Source organism: Molothrus ater, chromosome 20 (genome assembly GCF_012460135.2).
Source record: "Molothrus ater isolate BHLD 08-10-18 breed brown headed cowbird chromosome 20, BPBGC_Mater_1.1, whole genome shotgun sequence".
Lineage (NCBI taxonomy): Eukaryota > Metazoa > Chordata > Aves > Passeriformes > Icteridae > Molothrus > Molothrus ater.
This window is the reverse complement of record NC_050497.2, coordinates 2,292,470-2,312,281: the sequence shown is the minus strand read 5'-3', so window position 1 is coordinate 2,312,281 and position 19,812 is coordinate 2,292,470. Positions and strand designations below refer to the sequence as shown.

Sequence of the window (19,812 nt, the reverse complement as noted above, 5' to 3'; positions counted from 1 at the left end):
AGCCTTGACACCGAAATCCTCAGTTTGCCTGGAGCAATCACAGCCCAACTTTCTCAGCCTCCAATCTGCTTTGAGGACAGAGCAAACCCTCCCAGATTTCAATGAGTGCTGAACTGGTGAAGCACATCCCACCCAGTGACTGCTCCCTGATGCCACAGTCACATTCTCTGAAAAAATTCCTTCACCCAGGATTTTTCTCCTGGGAAGCTGAGAAGCCTCAGAAAAAAGGAAAACAATTCTCATCTCATTGGCTTCTCCTGTGCTGTGCTCATGTGGAATGTGTTTGGAGATTGTTCACCCACAGGTGATTGTTCCATTGCATTCTGCTGGGAGTTGTTTTCACTCTTTGGCCAATCAGGGCCAAGCTGTGTCAGGACTCTGGAGAGAGTCACGAGTTTTCATTATTATCTTTTTAACCTTCTGTAAGTATCCTTTCTGTATTCTTTAGTATAGTTAGAGTAGTATTCTTTAATATAATATAGTATCATAAAGTAATAAATCAGCCTTGTGAGAACATGGAGTCAGATTCATCATTCCTTCCTGCCACGAGGGTCCCTGCAAATACAATACCCTGACATCCCAGTAAAGCCCTGGCTGCCCTGAGCAGCCCCAGCCACAGAGCAGCAGGAGGAGGGGAGTGAGAACAGAGCCCTGCTGATGCAGGACAATCAATCCCGACGTTTTGCAGCAGGAAATGAATGGGCCATTAAGGCAGAAGTTGTAACCTCAGCCTTCCCCTAATGGGTCTCAGTCCCAGACTGCCTGGCAGCACAGGGATTTCAGTCCCAGCAGGGCTGGCTGCTCCAGCAGCACCAAGGGAGGGGTTTGTACAAGCAGGGGAACAAATCTACCCCAACCTGGGCCAGGCTGTGGTGGTGGCACTCATGGGAGGGGTGAAGGAAGGGTTCAGCTAAGCCTGAGGATTAGCAGCTTTTAGAGAATCACAGATTTGGGTTGAAGGCACCTTAAATCCCATCCAGTGCCACCCCAGCCATGGCAGGGACACCTCCCACTGTCCCAGGTGCTCCCAGCCCTGTCCAGCCTGGCCTTGGGCACTGCCAGGGATCCAGGGGCAGCCCCAGCTGCTCTGGGCACCCTGTGCCAGGGCCTGCCCACCCTGCCAGGGAACAATTCCCAAATCCCAATATCCCATCCATCCCTGCCCTCTGGCAGTGGGAGCCATTCCCTGTGTCCTGTCCCTCCATCCCTTGTCCCCAGTCCCTCTGCAGCTCTCCTGGAGCCCCTTCAGGCCCTGCAAGGGGCTCTGAGCTCTCCACACAACCCCTTCTGTGTCTTCTGTGTCCATGGGGGAGGTTCTCTATTCCCAACTTTGTCGCCTCCTCTGGATTTGCTCCCACAGTTCCATGTCCTCATTATGTTTGGGGCACCAGAACTGTGTGTTTTTCCCTGCTTTCATGAGTTAGCAGGAGAAAAAGCTCTTTATTCTTACTAATGCTTAATCACAGTTTACACAGACCACATCTTGCCTCCCATGGTCCCACAGCCTTTTGCAAATCTTAATTAAGGAAAAGATTAAAAGTAGGTGCACAGCTCAGTTCTGATGAGTATCCTGCATCAGGGGAATGCTGCTCTCCTTGAGGACACCAGAGCCTGGGGCTGACAAGGAAACTTCTCCTGATAAAATTTTCCTAACAAAAAAACATTTTCCTCAGGAGTGGAGAACTGGGTTGGTGAATCAGAGCTCCCTGAACAAGGAATAACCTCAGACATTCCCCCTTTGTCAAGGGGTTCACTTACTCTACTAGTTCTGGATTCAAGGGGAAATATCTTCCAGATTCTTCCCAGCCTGGGTCCAGTAGGGTTCCAGCAGCATCCCTGGGCAGTTTCTGCACTGCCTGGAGCAGGATGGGTGGATTCCACCTACAGAGGAGTGGCCAAGATGAGGGAGGTGATTCCCCCCTCTACTCTGCCCTTGTGGGACCCCACTTAGGGTTCTGTGTCCAGGTCTGGGGTCCTCAACATCAGGAGGACCTGGAGCTGCTGGAACCAGTCCAGAGGAGGCCATGGAGCTGCTCCAGGGCTGGAGCCAGGCTGGGAGAGCTGGGGGTGCTCCAGGGAGAGCTCAGAGCCCCTGGCAGGGCCTGAAGGAACTTCTGAAAAGGAGGGAGAGGGACTTTTTATATGGGCAGTGTGACAGAACAAGGGGCAATGATTTCAAACTGAGAGAGAGCAGGGTTAGATGGGATATTGGGAATTGGGAATTGTTCCCTGGCAGGGTGGGCAGGCCCTGGCACAGGGTGCCCAGAGCAGCTGGGGCTGCCCCTGGATCCCTGGCAGTGCCCAAGGCCAGGCTGGACAGGGCTGGGAGCACCTGGGACAGTGGGAGGTGTCCCTGCCATGGCAGGGGTTGGAATGGGATTATCCCTTCCCACCCAGACCAATCCACAATTCTATGGCTTCACTGCTGTTACCTGTGCACAGCCTGACAGAGCATCCACAAACACCCCATGAGGATTTCCAGTCACTGCTGCAGCATAATCTGGGCTTTTGTCTCCTATTTTCCATTTGATGGACTTGGAGTAGGCACAGAAGACACCAAACCAAGAAACAAGTGGTCAGAAAGCAGCACAGGAGTGAAGCTGTGAAAAGGCTGAGGGCTGCACTGAGAGGATCTTCCTCACCCTCAGCTTCTGTTTCCAACGTGCAATAGCACAGCCAGGTCCTCAGCAAGCAGAGCAGCACAGGGAGGGGCTGACAGCCCTTGGGGACAAGGGACAGGTGGCAGGGGTGGCTCCTGGCACCACTGACCTCTGCTGAGTGTCCCATGGCACAGCACAAAGCACTCGGCCTCCCCTCAGCGAGGACATCCAGAGCCCCTCAGATCTGCCAGATCCAAGCATCAAACCCTGAGCTGGGGTCTCAGACACAACAAATCCAACTCTGCAGCAGGACTGTCACAGTCCAAGCACCTGATCCCAATTCATGGGTATCCAGAATGAAACTAAACAGCTTCAATCTGCCCCCAAAATCAATGCCCCCATAGTAAGCTCAGGGTTTTGCATGTGGTACGAGAGGCAGGTTGGGAGAAGATGATCTCATGCACCACATATTGATTAATCAATTGCAGCCAGGATGCTAATGGGCTTTTCTTACAACACTTGGCACCAGGAGGAAGGAGCAGAAATGCTGAATGGGAAGGGGAGAAACTGGTGGTGTGGTGAAGCTTTAGGGTGAGGGGAGAAATCTTCTTGAGATGGCTTTAAGTGGTCAGAGACTGGGAATAAATGGAGGAACTGAGCAAGGAAGGGAATAAATCACATTTATTGGCTCCAAACACAGCAGAATTGTACCTGGCAATTCACTGTGGCTGAGGATAATCCTTTCCTGTTGCTACAAAAACCCTCCCAGGAAGGACTGAAAGGGCCCAGCAGGGCTCTGGAGTCTGTGATGAAGAAAACTGAGCACAGCATCATCCCTCCAGCCAGAGAAATGGGCTGAGGGCATCAGTAGTGCCCAACTTAGGGATTTTTCACATAAACTACACCCTCAAATGAGAGCCTTGCACTGCCTGGAAGCCAGCAGAGGCTGGGGGAAATCATCCTGCTCTTTGTAAAATTGGGGAGAGCAAAACTGAACAGCCAAGAGGTTGTGCCAGTCATGGTCCTGCCTGGCAGGAGGCAGGAATTCAGCCTGGAGCATCTTCTCTGCAGCCCACAGAGTCATGCCAGGGGTGAAGGTCAGTGATAGGGCTTTGTAAAACTGCACTGGACTAAACAAAACCAGTCCTGGAGCTCAGTGTTACAAGTTTGATCATGTAGTCAGGAGAGGAAACCTCCAGGTACAAAATATGAAGGGGTTTCTGCTTTTGCCACCCAATTTTGTACAATTTGGAATTTCTGTGGGGCATTGTGAGAACCTGCTCCTACTCACCCAGCAGAGCACAGGAGCACCTTGGGGTGACACCAGCTCCTGCACTGCCACCACCCAGGTTTCAGTTTTCTGACTGAAACCATCCTGAGAAATTTCTGACTGAAACCACCCTGAAGAGTTCTGGATTGGAGCCATCCTGAGAAGTTCCTGATTGAAACCATCCTGAGAAGTTCCTGTCTGGTGCTGCTGCATCCTCCTGCTCCTACTCATCCCATAGCTGAGCAACTCTGCACCCTCAAAGCACCACAGACTCAACCAGAAACAGTCCCTCAGGAAAACAGGAACAATCCTCCTCAAAAGCAGGGGTTCAGGAGGTGAAAACCACACAAATTAAATCACTTTTTTCTTCCCAGAACCATCTCTTCCCACCCAACCCCCCCAGCCCCAGCAGAGCACTCACATTGTAGAGGATGTCAGTCCAGCCCTCCATGGTGATGCACTGGAAGACAGTGAGCACGGCGAAGAGGATGTTGTCAAAGTTGGTGATGCCATAGTTGGGGCCCTGCCAGTACTCCCTGCACGTGGTCCCGCTCTCACACTGCCTGGCAGGAGGCTCCTCTCCACAGGGAAAATCCCCCACCTCCTCACCTGCAGAGAGGGAAGAGAAGTTACTGACTGGAACTACCCTGAGGAGTTCCTGCTTGTTGGAACCATGCTGAGAAGTTCCTGCTTCGAACCACCCTGAGACGTGCCTGCTTCAAACCATCCAAAAAAGTTCTGGCTTGTTGGAACCATCCCGAAAAGTTCCTGCTTGGAACCATCCTAAAAAGTTCCTGCTTGCTGGAACCAACCTGAGAAGTTCCTGATTGAAACCATCCTGAAAAGTTCCTGTTTGTTGGAACCATCCTGAAAAGTTCCTGATTGAAACCATACTGAAAAGTTCCTTCTTGTTGGAACCATCCTGAGAAGTTCCTGTTTAGAACCATCCTGAAAAGTTCCTGATTGAAACCATCCTAAGAAGTTCCTGCTTGTTGGAACCATCCTGAGAAATTTCTGATTGAAACCATCCTGAGAAGTTCCTGTCTGGTGCTGCTGCATTCTCCTGGCACCAGTGCAAGGGTTAAATTCACATTTTGGGTTTCTTTGTGCTGCTATGAATATGGAAAAGTCATCATGCCCCTGTGATCATTTCCACACTGCTGGGCTGTGGGAGATGGGTCAGTGGGGGTGGAGCAGAGCCATCCCTGCAGTGCCAAAATTCATATTTTGCCATCTCACCTGGTGGAACTCTTTAGGTTGGAAAAGACCTCTAAGATCACCAAGTGCAACCATCAACCCAGCAGCACTAACCCATGTCCCCAAGGGACACATCCACACGTTTTTGGGCACTTCCAGGGATGGGGACTCCACTCTTGGGAGCCTCTTCCAATATCTGACCTCCCCTTCAGTGAGGAAATTCCCCCTGATCTCCAGTTTAAACCTCTAAACCTCTCCTGGAGAACTTGAGGCCATTTCCTCTTGTTCTGCCACTTGTTACCTGGCAGAAGAGGCTTCCAAACTGCAAATAATTTCTGGCTTGTGACAGCCCAATACATCTGAGAGGCCTGGAAATGGTGTAAGAGCAGCATAAAAAACACACACACACACACACCAAAAAAAAACCCAAAAAACACCACAAAATAAAGCAATACCATAAAAATTAAAACTGACAGCATGGTAAAAATGGGGCTTTGGGAACAACACACACTTCAAACACCCTCAAAGTGCTAAATAGTTGCTCTGTAGCATTAAAGCAAAAGGGCACCTTCTGCACTAATGCCAGTTTGGGGGTGTGCACTGCCCCAGAATTGCCCTGGTACAGATGTTTGAGCACAGCTGCATGAGGAGCCCCTGGTGTCACCCCAAGGCAGCACTGAAGGACTCCAGCTCCTCCAGAAGCTCCACATTTCTGCTCCAAACAGAAGGAAAGGATCCATGTGGGATGGTGCTTCTCTGCTGAGTTTCACTGCAGACCCAGAGGAGGCCAAGGTGGACAAATCTGCCAGGGAAGGAGCACCAGGAATGGCCAGGACCATCCCAGCACCTTCCAGGCTCAGCTGGGAAGTGCTGCAGGCTGGAAAACTCCAGTGCTGGCTTTTCAGAGCAAGCAAATGTCACAGTCATATTCTGGAAAAAGTCCTTTGCTCAGGATTCTTCTTCTGGGAAGCTGAGAAGCCTCAGAGAAAAAGGAAAACAATTCTGATCTCATTTGCTTCTCCTGTGTTTTGCTGCTTTGGAATTATTTGGAATTTGGCTGGAGATTGGCTGTTTAGAATTTGTGTTTGGAGATTGTTTACCCAACAGGTGATTGTTTCATTATTTCATGTGAATTGTTTTGACTTATTAGCCAATCAAGGTCAAGCTGTGTTGAGAGTCTGGAAAAAGTAATGAGTTTTCATTATGATCTTTTTAGCCTTCTCTAAGTATCCTTTCTGTATTCTTTAGTATAGTTTAGTATAGTATTCTTTAATATAATATAGTTTTATAAAGTTATCAATTAGCCTTCTAAGAACATGGAGTCAGATGCATCATCCCTTCCTTCGTCTGGGAACCCCACAAATACAATAAGCAAATATCCCAAGCAATGTCCCTGTTTAGAGAGCTGGGATTGGGGAAGCATTAAAGGGTTTTTAAGGGGACATGTTATGGTAATGAGCAGCAAACAGCACAAAATCCAATTTCACCAGGGGAAAAAGCAGGAGCAGCACTAACAAAAATTAGGAATAATCATTCCACAGAGCAAAGCCTGCAGGAGGAAAGCAAAACTGTCACAGTGGAGCAGGACAGAAGTGTGTGTAGATATATATAAAAATATATATGTGACACTTTCCTGTTGACTCAACACCTCGGAGCAGGGCAAACCTCCAGCTCCCAGATGGGTCACCACAGGCTCTCACAAGGGCTTGGTGAGAGGAGAAAATGCCAAAGCTGGCTCCTGCTGACCGTTTGTGAGTGTGCATTAAAAGAGGATCCAGTTTCATCTCAGTTTGGCCTTTTGCTGCCAGGGAATTCTCTGAAAATGCAGTGCACATCTACCACAAAGGGCTGGGTGGGGGATTTGTTCCTTTTTAAAGCAGTGACCAGAACTGGCCCTTACTCCTCGTGGCTGGAGAAGACAGAGAAAGGGAGAAATTCAAGGAAAAATGGGAAATAAATATGGTGCCCTTCTCTCCTGGAGCACCTTTGGGGCATTTGGGCTGGGTCAGGTGCTTAAAAATAATCCTGTGCCAGCAGAGCAGGACAGCAGGGAGGGTGCAGGGAGAGGGAAACAAGACTGGAGCAAAACTGCCACTGAGTTTTGTCCATTTTTATTACAATAATGCCAAGTTTCCAGCTCAGAACAGTCAGGCTGAAGGGAAAAGCCCTTGAATAACCCTTTGGCCATATTTTGGTGCCCAGCACCCCTTTGTCCTGCAGTTCATCTCTGGCATCCCCAGGCTATTGGCTCAGCAGAGCAACACTCGCTGTTGACACCTCTGCTTGGTTCCCCTCATGATGCACAGTTGGTCCCTCTGGCTCCTGATTCCAGGAAAAATCTCAGGGGGTTGCTCACTTTGGGGATTTGGAACAGGAAGAAGCACGAGCAGCTTCCCCTCCTCCATTTTCCACCCCCTACCAGAGGCAGCTCTTTAATGAGTTCACATTTCCACCCTCAGGCCGGTTTGGAGCCCGTGGTCTCTGCCCAGGCTCCTTAATGCACCTCCGTGAGATGAGGAGCACTTAGGTTTGCAAAAGCTTTGTGGGTTGTTCTGCTGCTCTGCTCCCAGGGGATGCAGTGCCAGGAAACCTCACCCCCTCTTCTTTCCAGAAACACCATTTCCTGCCTGGCAGCTGGAAGGGATGCTCAGAACTCACCCAAAGCCAGCTCAGCACCCCCAGAGCCCCTTCCCCTCCCTACAGAGGGGCTTTAGTATAATTTAGTATAGTGTTCTTTAACAGAATATAGTATTATAAAGTAATAAATTAGCCTTGTGAGAACATGGTGTCAGATTCATCATTCCTTCCTTTGTCTGGGAGCCCCACAAATACAATAAGCAAATATCCCAAGCAATGTCCCTGTTTAGAGAGCTGGGATTGGGGAAGCATTAAAGGGTTTTTAAAGGGACATGTTGTTGTTGCCACAGTGCAAGAGGTTTTTCAGAGAGAAGTTTGATAAGAGTTTAACATGTTTAACTCTGGAAGAATTTTCTACCAAAGTCATTGACACAGAAACCAAGAAAAAAGAAGGAGAAATAAGAGAAACCTGCACTGCCTGTTCCAATGAGCACTTTGTTTGTCTTTCCTGACCAATGAGTAAAGTGTAAACTGATGAGTTTTGTAAGAATGTATAAAAAGCGTCCATGCTATAATAAAACCAGTTTGAAGCCTTCTGAAAATGGAGTGCGTTGCTTTGTATTGTGATCATCTCAACTACAACAAACCACAGCTCACAACGAGCCAGCAGAGCTGAAATGCAGCACGGGCAGCAGAGCTCCAGCCATGCTCCCGATTCCATCTGGAATGCACCCAGGCAGCAAGAGGAGCTTGCACATAACATTAGCCATGACAAAAACCTCTCCTGGGTCCCCAAACCTGGCCCAGACTCTCTTGGTCGGTGCTGATGGCAGAGATGAGTGTGCAGGGAGCACACACAGCTCTGGGGGGGATGTTGGCCTTTTGCACTGCTCTGGGGAGGGCAGAAAATCCTCCCTCATGAAAATCCTCCCTCATCAGGTGTCAGCCGTGAGGGAGAGCCTCGGGCTCTGCCTGCAGCTGCCTCCTGCTCACAAGGGATGCACAAACATCCCCTGCCTTGTTTGCAGATTAACAGACCCAAAAATGCTCCTGGCAAACCCCAACCTGCTCAGGATTCATCCTCTCCTACACCTCTGCTGCTCCCTCCACATCCATCCTGTCACTGCTGTCCCTGTCCCCACTGCCACGCTACCCACAAAGGGACTTCTCCCTCCCACAAATCCAGCCCAAAACCTCCTTTCCTCCAGGAACTGACAGGATTTTCTCACAAGTCACAACTCCTTCACAACCTGCTTTATGTTATTCCAGCATTCCACAGGAACATGAGCAAGAATTCCCTTTGCAAATCTCTGTGTACACTGAGTGTATTAAAGTGCTCCCATCAGAAAGCACCATGAGGGATGCCCAGAGATTTGGCAGGGTTCTTTTATTACCATTGGATTGCATGGAAATAAATCAATATTAAGACCTATTAGTGATAATGACTGAAAATACAAGGCTGTGTTTTAAAGAAAGTCGATTGCACCTTAAAATGCAATGGTTTGGAGACAAGAACAACATTTTAATGTGTGTTATCAGATAATAAACATCTATTAACATCACTATAGAGGAATGAGGTGGAACAAGATGATCTTTAAGGTCCCTCCCAGCCCAAAGCATTCCATGATTCCATGATTTGACACAGCTGTTCCCAGCTAAGAATCTCTGGGATCAACCTTCTCCACCTCCATCTTCTGGGCCCTATCACTCACTCCCAGGCAGACACATCATTTACTCTTCAGTGCCCAATTTCCCTTCCCTGAAGGTCATTTTTATCCTTTCTCCATCAAAGGACTCCTTGCCTCCCATCTATTGCCCTTTTATTTTTGGTTGCTCCCAGACTTTTCAATCTTTTACTATTCCACACCAAAGTTTCCCCGGAAAGCTCCCCAGGAAACTCAATGTGCATGAAGCAAAACCCAAGGAAAATTAGACAGACACCATTAATTAATAAGAAACAACAGGGATTTGGTTCTGTGCTTCTGCTATGAGAAAATTCTTTTGGGACAGGAGGCCCTGAGGACTTTCATCTCACTCCTGGGGAGACTGGGAGCAGCACAATGGCATCAGACAGAGGAGAATCTGTGCCAGTCTGTGTAGGGTGGGCACAAAATTCTGTGTAATTCTCAGAATATGTGGGTAAAGAGGGAGAGAATGCAGGGGATGAGGCAAAAGGAAAAGCAGTACAGAAGCAGGAGGGGAAGGTCCAAAGGGCAGAGCTCACCTGTCTCGTTGGAAAAGCAGGTTTTGTGGAACTTGCCCATGTAAAACTCCAGCCCGATGATGGCAAACATCACAATGGCGAAGAACAGGAGCAGCCCAATCTGCAGCAAGGGCACCATGGCCTTCATGATGGACTTGAGGACAACCTGCAGGCCTGTGGGGACACAAAAACACCTCAGGGAGGGAAGGAAAATGGGGCCTTGGGAGCAGAGAGAAGGTGGGAGAGAGGGGCTGTCCAGCTGTGGATTGGCAATACCAAGCAATGCTGCTCTATGAAACAATTTCCTGCCATGAGAGCAGGAGAGACAGCTGGGGGTTCTCCTTTTGTGGTGTCTTTTCTTCAGGTGACAGATCCACTGGTTTGTTAGACTTCAGAGGCACTCACAGGGTTGTTCCTGAAGCTGCTGGAGTCCTGAGACTCAGCCTGGAGCTGAGCCAGGTCCTTGGGGCAGTTGTGGTGCAGCTTTGAACTCCACCTTAGGGCCAAGCAAGGCAGTCTGGTGTACAGCAGGGGGACAAAAAATTATTCCCTCTTCTCCACATGCTGGACATGTCAGCTTTGGACAGCTGGAAGTGTCCAGACATGGAAGCTTCCAGACAAGCTGGAAGTGTCAGCTTTATCCCACCAAATTCACACTGTGGCTGGACTCAGTGGTAATTAAGAAATCGGTGCTGAATTGTTATTACTGTTATTATCTGACTGCACTGAAATGGAAGTGAGACCAGAGCAGGAGATTAAACCTCAGCTAATACAATTATTTAGCTGCACCAGGGTCTCCTGAAGATATTTGCCAAAATAAATTCCAATTTGTGTCTATAGACACGAGGCTGAAGCATTTCCCTGGAAGGAGGATTATGGTGGTGCTTGGAGAGATCAGGCAGGGTCTGCACTGCAGTGGAAACCTGTCCTGAGGAGCTCAGAGTGAGGGCAAAGAGAGAATGTCCAGCACCTGATCTTGTCACTGAGTTTAGAAGTGAAGGAGGGAAGCAAAGCCCCGTGGGTGGATGTGATCCCTGTGCCAAGGACTGGGGGCTGCTCAGGAGCTCCTCTCCCCCCACAGCCCACGAGGGACACTGCAGTCCCTGTCACACCCTGCTCTGCAGAAACAAACCCAGGGCTGCCCATCCACAGCTTTGTCACCAGCCCTGACACTCGCTTCAATTAAAGGCAGGGAGATAAGGAGAGCAGGCTGGAGATGGAGGGGGCTGATAACATCCTGCTAAAACTAAAACTATACTAAAGAATACAGAAAGGTTACAAACAGAAGGCTTAACAACAATGATAATGAAAAACTCAGGGCTGACTCCTCAGAGTCTGACACAGCTGGCTGTGATTGGTCATTAATTAAAAACAATTCACATGGAACCAATCAAACATTCACCTGTTGGTAAACAATGTTCAAGCCACATTCCAAAGCAGCAAACACAGGAGCAGCAATCAGATAATTATTGTTTTCATTCACACAAAAACCTGCACACAAAATCCTGCAGCTGCCCTGGTGGCCTGGGGGGGATGAAGGATCATCCTTGTCTTGCCACCTTGGAGAGCACCAGTGAGATGGAGATGGGCACAGACATTTTAAAAAGCAGCAAGGTCTCTTTGACAGGAAAAACATCGAGGGAATAAAAGGGAAGAATATTCTGTGTTTGTGGGTGGTTGAACATCAAGGTTATGCATTTATTACAGGGAAAAAAAAAAACCTATAAAATACTCAGGTTTCAACACATCACTAAAAACCTGAGAGCAGTTATTGTGGGGAGGTGTCGTGCTGGTCCAGGACACATCCCCAGGTGGAACGTGTGTCCCACAGCAGGACAGGGACAGCTCTGAGGGGCCACCTCACTTCTGTGATAACCTCAGGCTGTCATTGCCACACCTTGCACAGGCAAAAGGTCCAGGGAAAAACATCCAGCACCATCTCCTTGTTGGAGATCCTGCTAAAAAATGGCACCTTTCCAAGGATCTGTCCTGGCTGGGAATTCAGATTGAAGCCCTGCTCATGAATGGAAGCTGATTTCAGGAATTGTTGGTGCTGTCTTGCCCCCAGGTGAATCCAGCATCCCACAGTGCTGCAGCTCCTTCCAGCAGCTCCTGCTGGAGGGTACAAACCTCTCTATTCCACATCCAGGAATGAAAGAGCTTCTGGAAGTGATCCCTGCTGGGGGCAGAGAAGCTCTGACTGTGACAGAAAAAGGCAGAAAGCCACGGTGTGGGCACTGGGATGGTTTCAGGGCATGATGCAGCTCCTCACTCAGCATTCAGACCCTTCAGGTTCACACTTTAAATGCACAAATTGAGTAGGCAAGGCCAGATCCCACCTGCTCTTTCCCTTTATTTTCTCCCTGTCACTGTCACATTTTCTGGAAAAATCCCTTTGCCAGGATTTCTTCTCCTGGGAAGCTGAGAAGCCTCAGAGAAAAAGGAAAACAATATTATCTCATTTGCTTTTCCTGTGTTTTGCTGCTTTGGATTGTGATTGGAGATTGTTTATCCAATATGTGAATTGTTTTAACTTAATGAACTTAATGACCAATCACAGTCAGGCAGTGTCAGGAGTCTGGAAGGAGTCAGGAGTTTTTCATTAGTATCTTGTTAAGCCTTCTGTCTGTATCCTTTCTCTATTCTTTAGTATAGTTTAGTATAGCATTCTTTTATATAATATAGTAACATAAAATAGTAAATTATCCTTCTAAGACCATGCAGTCAGATTCTCAATTCCTCCTCCATCCAGGGGACCCCAAAAATACCACAAATGGTGACCACATCTCCCCCTTACTAAAAGGGTCAAATCCCCAGCACAGGATGCTCAGCTGATCAAAACCATCAGAAGTTCCAAGCTGAAAAGCCTGAAAGCTGCAAAATTCAGCTCTCAGGTCTGCTCTCCCAGAGAATTCCTTCACCCCAAAGGCAAAAGGATCCTTGGACAAATCCCTGCCCCTCTCCTGCAGCTTTGGGAGCACAGAGCTGAAATCAGCACAAAATGGGATGAGAGACAACCAGACCCTGCTGAGGGCAGGAGCCACAGACCCCAAAGAGGCAGGGGGAGAAAATATTGCTGAGAAAAGCAGTAACACCCAAATTCTACAGAGCCCTTGGGCTGGGACACAAGGAGGGCAGGACACTCACTTGGGATTCCTGACACGAGTTTCAGGGGCCGCAGCACCCGCACGGCTCGCAGGGTCCGCAGGTCAAAATCAGTCCCAGCAGTGGCCAGAATCCTGCAGGGAAACAGGAAAAACAATCCAAATTAAATGCAAATTCATCTTTCCAAAGCATGGCTAAGTGTGGTGTAAAACCAGCAAATATTTGAGCTGTTCTAAGAAACAATTCCAGATTAAATACAAATTCCTCTTTCCAAAGTATGGCTAGGAGTGGTGTAGAACCACCAAATATTGGAGCTGCTTTAAAAACAATAAATCCAGATTACATGCAAATTCCTCTTTCCAAAGCATGGCTAAGCGTGGTGTAGAACCACCAAATATTGGAGCTGCTTTAAAAACAATAAATCCAGATTACATGCAAATTCCTCTTTCCAAAGCATGGCTAAGCGTGGTGTTGGGGGATTCACATTTTCTGAACTTCTGAGAGAAGTAGTGAGAGAAGCAATTGAGATAAGAATTGTTTTGATCATTCTTTTCTCTGCTTCTCTCAGGTTCAGAGAATATGAATCCCACAGGTGTAAAACCAGCAAATATTGGAGCTGCTTTAAAAAAAATTAGATTAAATTCAAGTTCCTCTTTCCAATGCATGGCTGAGTGTGGTGCAGAACCAGCAAGTATTGGAGCTGCTTTAAACAAGAAATCCAGATTAAATGCAAATTCCTCTTTCCAAAGCACAGCCAAGTGTGGTGTAAAACCAGCAAATATTGGAGCTGCTTTAAAAAACAAATACAGATTAAGTGCAAATTCCTCTTTCCAAAGCATGGTTAAGAGTGGTGGCAAATATTGGAGCTGCTTTAAACTCTGTGATCACATTGTGGATTGTGTTCACTGGAAGGAATTAATTCCCACAAACTCCAGGGCTGCTGTAGGAAAATCCCCAATCTCTGCCTGTTTATGAGGCCATTGGACATCATCAGGCACTAAAGAGCTGCACCCTGTGCCCCAGGAAAGCACAAAGAGGAGACAGAAAGAGGGAGCTGAATCCCTCAGTTATGCTGGAAATTACCTTCCAGAACTTACTATGATAAATCCACAAATCTCTCAGTTTGATGTCTGGTGTTTCCCAACACCTGAAGCAGTTTCTGCTCAGAGTTTCTTCTCTGTGTGCAAAATAATTTTTGCTCACAGGAGAACATGCAGAGAGCAGGGTGTGGGTCTGACACACCATGAAATCCAGCCCCCAAAGCAGAAGGGGTCTTACAAATGTGCTGCTCTGCACAGAAAATGAAATGGATTCCCTGGTTTAGGGCACAGCAAGGAGAGGAATATTGTCCCAGTGTCCACAAGTGACAATGATGAGAAGTCACAAAGCCAGCTCTGCCCCACAGCACAGCCACCTTCACCAATTCCTGCAGCACTTCTGGGATGTTCCAGCAAAAAACCTCCCCTATTTGGGCCTGTGCTCATCCAAAGGTGGGGTTTCATGATCCTGGGGGGCTTTTCCAGCCTAAACAATTCTGATTGTAACACAAGCCAAGGCCAAACCCTCCCACCAGCCTCCATCCTCCGCACCACTGCCAGTGACCGTGAGAATCTGGCCCTTTTCCCTCACTTCCCTGATAACAGGAGCCCTCTTCCCTCCATTTCCTGATAACAGGAGCCCTTTTTTCCCATTTTCTTGACACCAGGAACTATTTTCTTCCTGACAAGAGCCCCCTTTCCTCAGTTTCCTGATAACAGGAGCCTTTTTTCATCAGTTTCTTGACACCATAAGCCCTTTTCTCTCAGTGTTTTTATAACAGGAGCCCTTTTTCCTCAATTTCCTGATAACAGGAGCCTCTTTTCCTTCAGTTTCTTGCTATCAGGAGCCCTTTTCCCTCAGTTTCTTGCTAACAGGAGCCCTTTTCCCTCAGTTTCTTGCTAACAGGAGCCCTTTTCCTTCAGTTTCTTGCTAACAGGAGCCTTTTCCCCTCAGTTTCTTGCTAACAGGAGCCTTTTCCCCTCAGTTTCTTGCTAACAAGAGGCCTTTATCCTCACTTTCCTGATAACAGGAGCCCTTTTTCCTCAGTTTCTTGCTAACAGGAGCCCTTTTTCTGCAGTTTCTTGGCAGCAGGCTGCAGAGCATTCAGCAGCAATCAGCCACCATGAACCAGCCCAAGGAAAAGCAGAGTTTTCTGAAGCAGCTGCACAATTGCACTCAGAGCTGAGCAGGATGTGGCCATGGCAGTGCAGGGAGCACTCCCAGAATAAATCCCTGTCCTTACCTCAGGGACTGCCTGAGCCTGGCCCAGGGAAGAGCAGGCTCAGCATTGCTGGGCGGAAAGGGCCAGACTCCAGCAGCAGGAGGTGCTGGAGATCAGGAAAAAAACCTGCTGGGATCTTGGATGGCAGGAGGCAGAAGCCAGCCAGGACCTGAGGAGCTGAGTATTTATTCTATAGGACACCTGTTCCCACATTTTCACGACCTTAAAATTCCCATGACATCAGCTCCACAGATGCAGTTGGAGCACGAGCAACAGGAGACAATTTAAACCAAGGACCAGCACATGCAGAGCCTTTAATCCAATCTTCTGCACCCAGGCCAGTGATTTCATCCTCTGCTCCCTTCCTCCATCCTCACAGCTTAATTGCTCACTTATGGACCTGTGCAGTGTGGGAAGAACCCAGAGAGGAGATAATCCTGAATCTCCACCCTGGAGGAGGCTCCCAAGAGCACAGTCAGTGTGAGCTGAGCCAGGATGGATAGATTCTGGGAATAAGGAATGTAGAGGATGGATAGTTTCTGGGAGCCCCCAACACAGGAATAAAGTGCTCTGACTCCATGATTTAGAATGTTGAACAATTGCTTTATTAAGCTATATTATATTACACTAATGCTACACTATGACTATACTAAAGAGATACTAAAGAAAAACCCCGTGACTGTCTGAGACAGCCAGGACACAGCTTTGACCCAATTGGCCAAGGAATCAAAGCAACCCTCACCAGTGTCCAATTAACAAATCACTTTGGGTAAACAATCTCCATAACACATTCCACATGTGCCAAACAACAGGAGCAGCAAGTAGAGATAAGAATTGTTTTCTCTTCTTTTCTGAGCTTCTCACGGCCTTCCCCAGGAAAAATCCTGGGACAGAGAATTGTATTTGCAGGGAATGCTCCAACAAAGGCAGGAATGGTGAATCTGACTCCATGTTCTCACAAAGCTAATTTATTACTTTATTATACTATATTATATTAAAGAATATTATACTATACTAAAGAAAAAAAGGATTCTTACTGAATGCTAAAAAGAGAATAATGAAAACTCCTGACTCTTTCCAGAGTCCTGACACAGCTTGGCCCTGATTGGCCAAAGAGTGAAAACAACTCCCAGCAGAATGCAATGGAACAATCACCTGTGGGTGAACAATCTCCAAACACATTCCACGTGAGCAGGTGAATGAGGCAGAGGCTGGCAAAGCCCAGGCTGGGTATCCAGCACTGAGCTGCATCCTGCAGGCCCCTGGCATCCCATGCCCACCCCCAGCCAGGCTGTGCCAGCACTGGAACCAGGGCACAGGGGGCCCTGAGGCATTCAAAAAGTGTTGAGGTGTCAGAATCCCTGGCAGGAGCCCTCAGGATGCCAGGAAGGACCCGGGGGCAGCAGCTGGAGCACAACAAAGCAACTCAGGAGGGGAACTGTGCCAGGGTGGGGATGGTGCCTTTGCCCCTACAGAACCAAAGCTCATTTACAGGATTCCTAAAGCGCCTGGGAACACATCTCAGTGAGGAGGAGACTTTAATTAACATCATCTGGGGCATTTGCCAAAGTGCCACCTTTGTTTTACTTTATCCCTCTGAAAGCTCATAAAAGCCACTGCGAGTTAGGTCAGGAGGAGTGGGAAATCATCCTTAAAAAGAAGAGGAATGGAGAGATCAAAGGAGCCAGCTGACAGGCACATCCCAAACTCCTGCTGGAGAATCTCTGGCTGCACAGCCAGCAGCTGAGAACAAAGCAGAGGTGGTGGGGACCCAGTGCCAGAAGAGGAAATCGGTTGGGAAAAGCAAAAACAAGATTCAAAAATCAGATTTTAGGTGATAAATGGCTCGATCTGCTGCCATTTCTGTGGCTCAGTGGGTTGCACAGAAACACAAAGATTGGATATGTTTGGGATGCTGCCTTGGATTGCACTTCCAAGGGTTTAAGTGCAACAAAATCAATTCCTCTGTGGAAGTTGTCTTTTTTGTGATGGCCAAACACCAAACCTTCCTTATTTTTGTGCTGCTGAGGAGGAGCTGGGCACCCACCCTGCCATCCCTGGGGGCTCAGGACCGTGGAGCTCACTCCCCAGTTTCACCATCACTTGGTTAAATGCTGCTTTTCTCTCTCTCTCCTCCAGTAAGGAGCCCTGACTGACAGCTCTTCCCAGAGACAGCCCAGCTGTGGGATAAATGCTAGATAACTTTTATTCCAGCAACGCCTGGAATAAATTATGAAAGCAGCTTGTTCCTCTGGGTATAAAAGAAAGCAAAGAATGAAGGGAAAGTTTCTTCCCTGAACGTTCTGATACCATAAATAATTAGCAATCCCTTCCTGTAAGGGGCTGGGAGCTCAGGATTGATTTGTTCTGGTTCAGCAAGACCCTGGCTGCCATGAACATCCTCAGTGAAGCCCTGAGCAAGGAAAATACCTTAGAATTCCTTCAGGTTTAGCCCCAGTGCTCCAAATCCTGAGGTTGGAGTGGGGAAAAGCAAATGCTGTTCCTCAGGATCAACCCCACCTTGTCTGAGAGCCATGAATGCCTCCCATGGGATCTCACCACTGGATAACACTGGTGCCACTGCTGAGCAGGAATCACTGCAATAACTTGTGGGTATTTAAATGTAACCTTGCTAAGTTTTATAAATTCTAGTCTTGGAAAGAACCCCAAAACCTCAGAGAGAGAAAACACTGCAGGAAATTATCCCTATTCCCTAAACCTGACTTGGAGCATCCCCATTCCCTAAATCTGACTTTGAGCTCCCTCATTCCCTAAACCTGACTTGGAGCACCCCTATTCCCTAAACCTGACTTTAAGCACCCCCATTCCCTAAACCTCACTGAGCACCCATGGTTAACAAGCTCCAGTGACCCCTGGGAATGGAATCCATTGGGAAACCCAAAATAACTAACTTCATGAAGATTGGCTGAGTAGTTTAAGGTGTTTGCCCATCTGTGGGTCCCCTGCAGGCTGACTGTCACCTCTGTCCTTCCCAATGTCTCCTCCACTACCCAGAGGCTGGAGAAGGAATTGGGAACAGAAACATTGCACCATTCTGGTCCTGAATTCCAGCAGACAAGCAGCACCTGGAGGTGCCACCACCTCTGGCCCTTTGTGCCACCAGGGCACCCCAGCCCTGTTTCCCTGAAGGCTCCCAGTGGATCACAAAGGTTTGGAGAGGATGAAGCCCATGGCCAAGGGAGAAACCCCCAGGTGCACCCAGGGAGGGCTGCAGGAGGTGCAGGGAGGGTCCTGGGGGTCTGTCTGCTCAGAGCCCCTCAGCTGCTCATGCCTCAGGTTTAGGCTTTTCTATTTTTCACATTCTGTGCTGCTTTAGTGTGTGGGTCTGAGCTTCATATCAGGGGATGGTGAGCTCTGTGCACAGAGCAGGGAGACAAAACAATTCCTGCTCCAGCTGGGCACCAAGGACAAATGACCCAAATCTCAGCCCAAGAGCACAAACACCATGGGCTGGAGAGAGAAAAACAAGCAGGGTGGGACTGCAGGGGCTAAAGCTGGAATGGGACAATGAACTGCAAGATGCAAATGGAGCAGAACTGATCCAAGGCACAGACCCCGTGCCCGGCCGTGCATTTTGGGGCCATTTTGGTTCATCTTGGGTGCAGCCCTGGCTGGGCTCTTGTGCTGCCCGAGGTGGATCCATGGAGGCCTTTAATAAATCCCTGTTTTCTTGAGAATCTGAGCTACCTTCTTTCTCTCCAGTTGCACATTTCCAGTCCTTGCAGTTTCAGAGGAAATTTTAATAGGTAATTTCTCCCACAGGCTCAAAGCCAGAAGGCAAATTACCCCAATGCTTTATCCAACTTATTTCCCTGCTTTATTCTTTAGCTCTGTCCAGCCTCTGTTCTAGGGCAGCCTCTCAAGGCATCACTGCAGGGCACAGCAGCCCCAGCCGTTGTCACCCTTGTGCCACCCGCACGCAGCCTGGGGACACTGCTCGGTGTCACTGCGGGATGTGGCCTGGCAGATCGCCCCAGCCAGGACCTGAGGGCAGCATGGGCACCCAGCCAAGGTGTGCCTGTGGCCATGCCCAGGGATGTGGCTGTCACTCTGCCCAGCTGGCTGGTGCCAGGCCTGCGGTGGCAGCGCTGGCAGTGCCACAGCCCGAGCGGGGACAGCGCAGTGTCAGAGTGGTTGGAAAGGTGCCCTTTTGCACTAAGTCTGATTTCACAGCTGTGAGCTTCATCTTGACTACCAAAGGCACAGAGGGGAGCCCAGGCCTGGGCTGATAAGTCAATGGGAGGTGCTAATTGCAGCGTTTAATTTATGGCAGTGCCAGGTTCAGCTGGTGGCTCTGTCACTCAGCACTGGTGACTCCCCTCCAGCTGTCCTGTCCCTGCCACACAAAGGGCCCAGCCTGGCAGGTCTCTGCCTGTCCTTTGGATCACCAACAGGAGGCCTCAGCCTCCCAACACACCCTGCATATTGCATCTGATCCTGCTCCTGACCTCCACATGGACAGCACAAGGGACAGATCCCACCCTTTCCTCCCAGCAGGGCCTCTCAGGCTGATCCCCTGTCCTGGACTGCCAAGCAAATTGTACTCGATTCATCATCTGTATGGCACTTGTCTTCTGTT

The 19,812-nt window shown here is 48.7% G+C and overlaps 1 protein-coding gene across 8 annotated transcripts in view; it reads right to left on the bottom strand.

Annotated features, from left to right (window-relative positions):
* The window catches only part of CACNA1B (calcium voltage-gated channel subunit alpha1 B), a 330,224-nt gene that overhangs the window by 198,508 nt on the left and 111,904 nt on the right, over positions 1-19,812 (bottom strand). For all 8 annotated transcript variants that reach the window (XM_054516966.1, XM_054516959.1, XM_054516961.1 and 5 more), the window contains 3 exons: positions 12,995-13,086; positions 9,869-10,021; positions 4,292-4,479 (listed from right to left, as the gene is read on the bottom strand). In XM_054516966.1, coding sequence (XP_054372941.1) covers positions 4,292-4,479; positions 9,869-10,021; positions 12,995-13,086 — 433 coding nt within the window. The remainder of the gene's footprint in view (positions 1-4,291; positions 4,480-9,868; positions 10,022-12,994; positions 13,087-19,812) is intronic.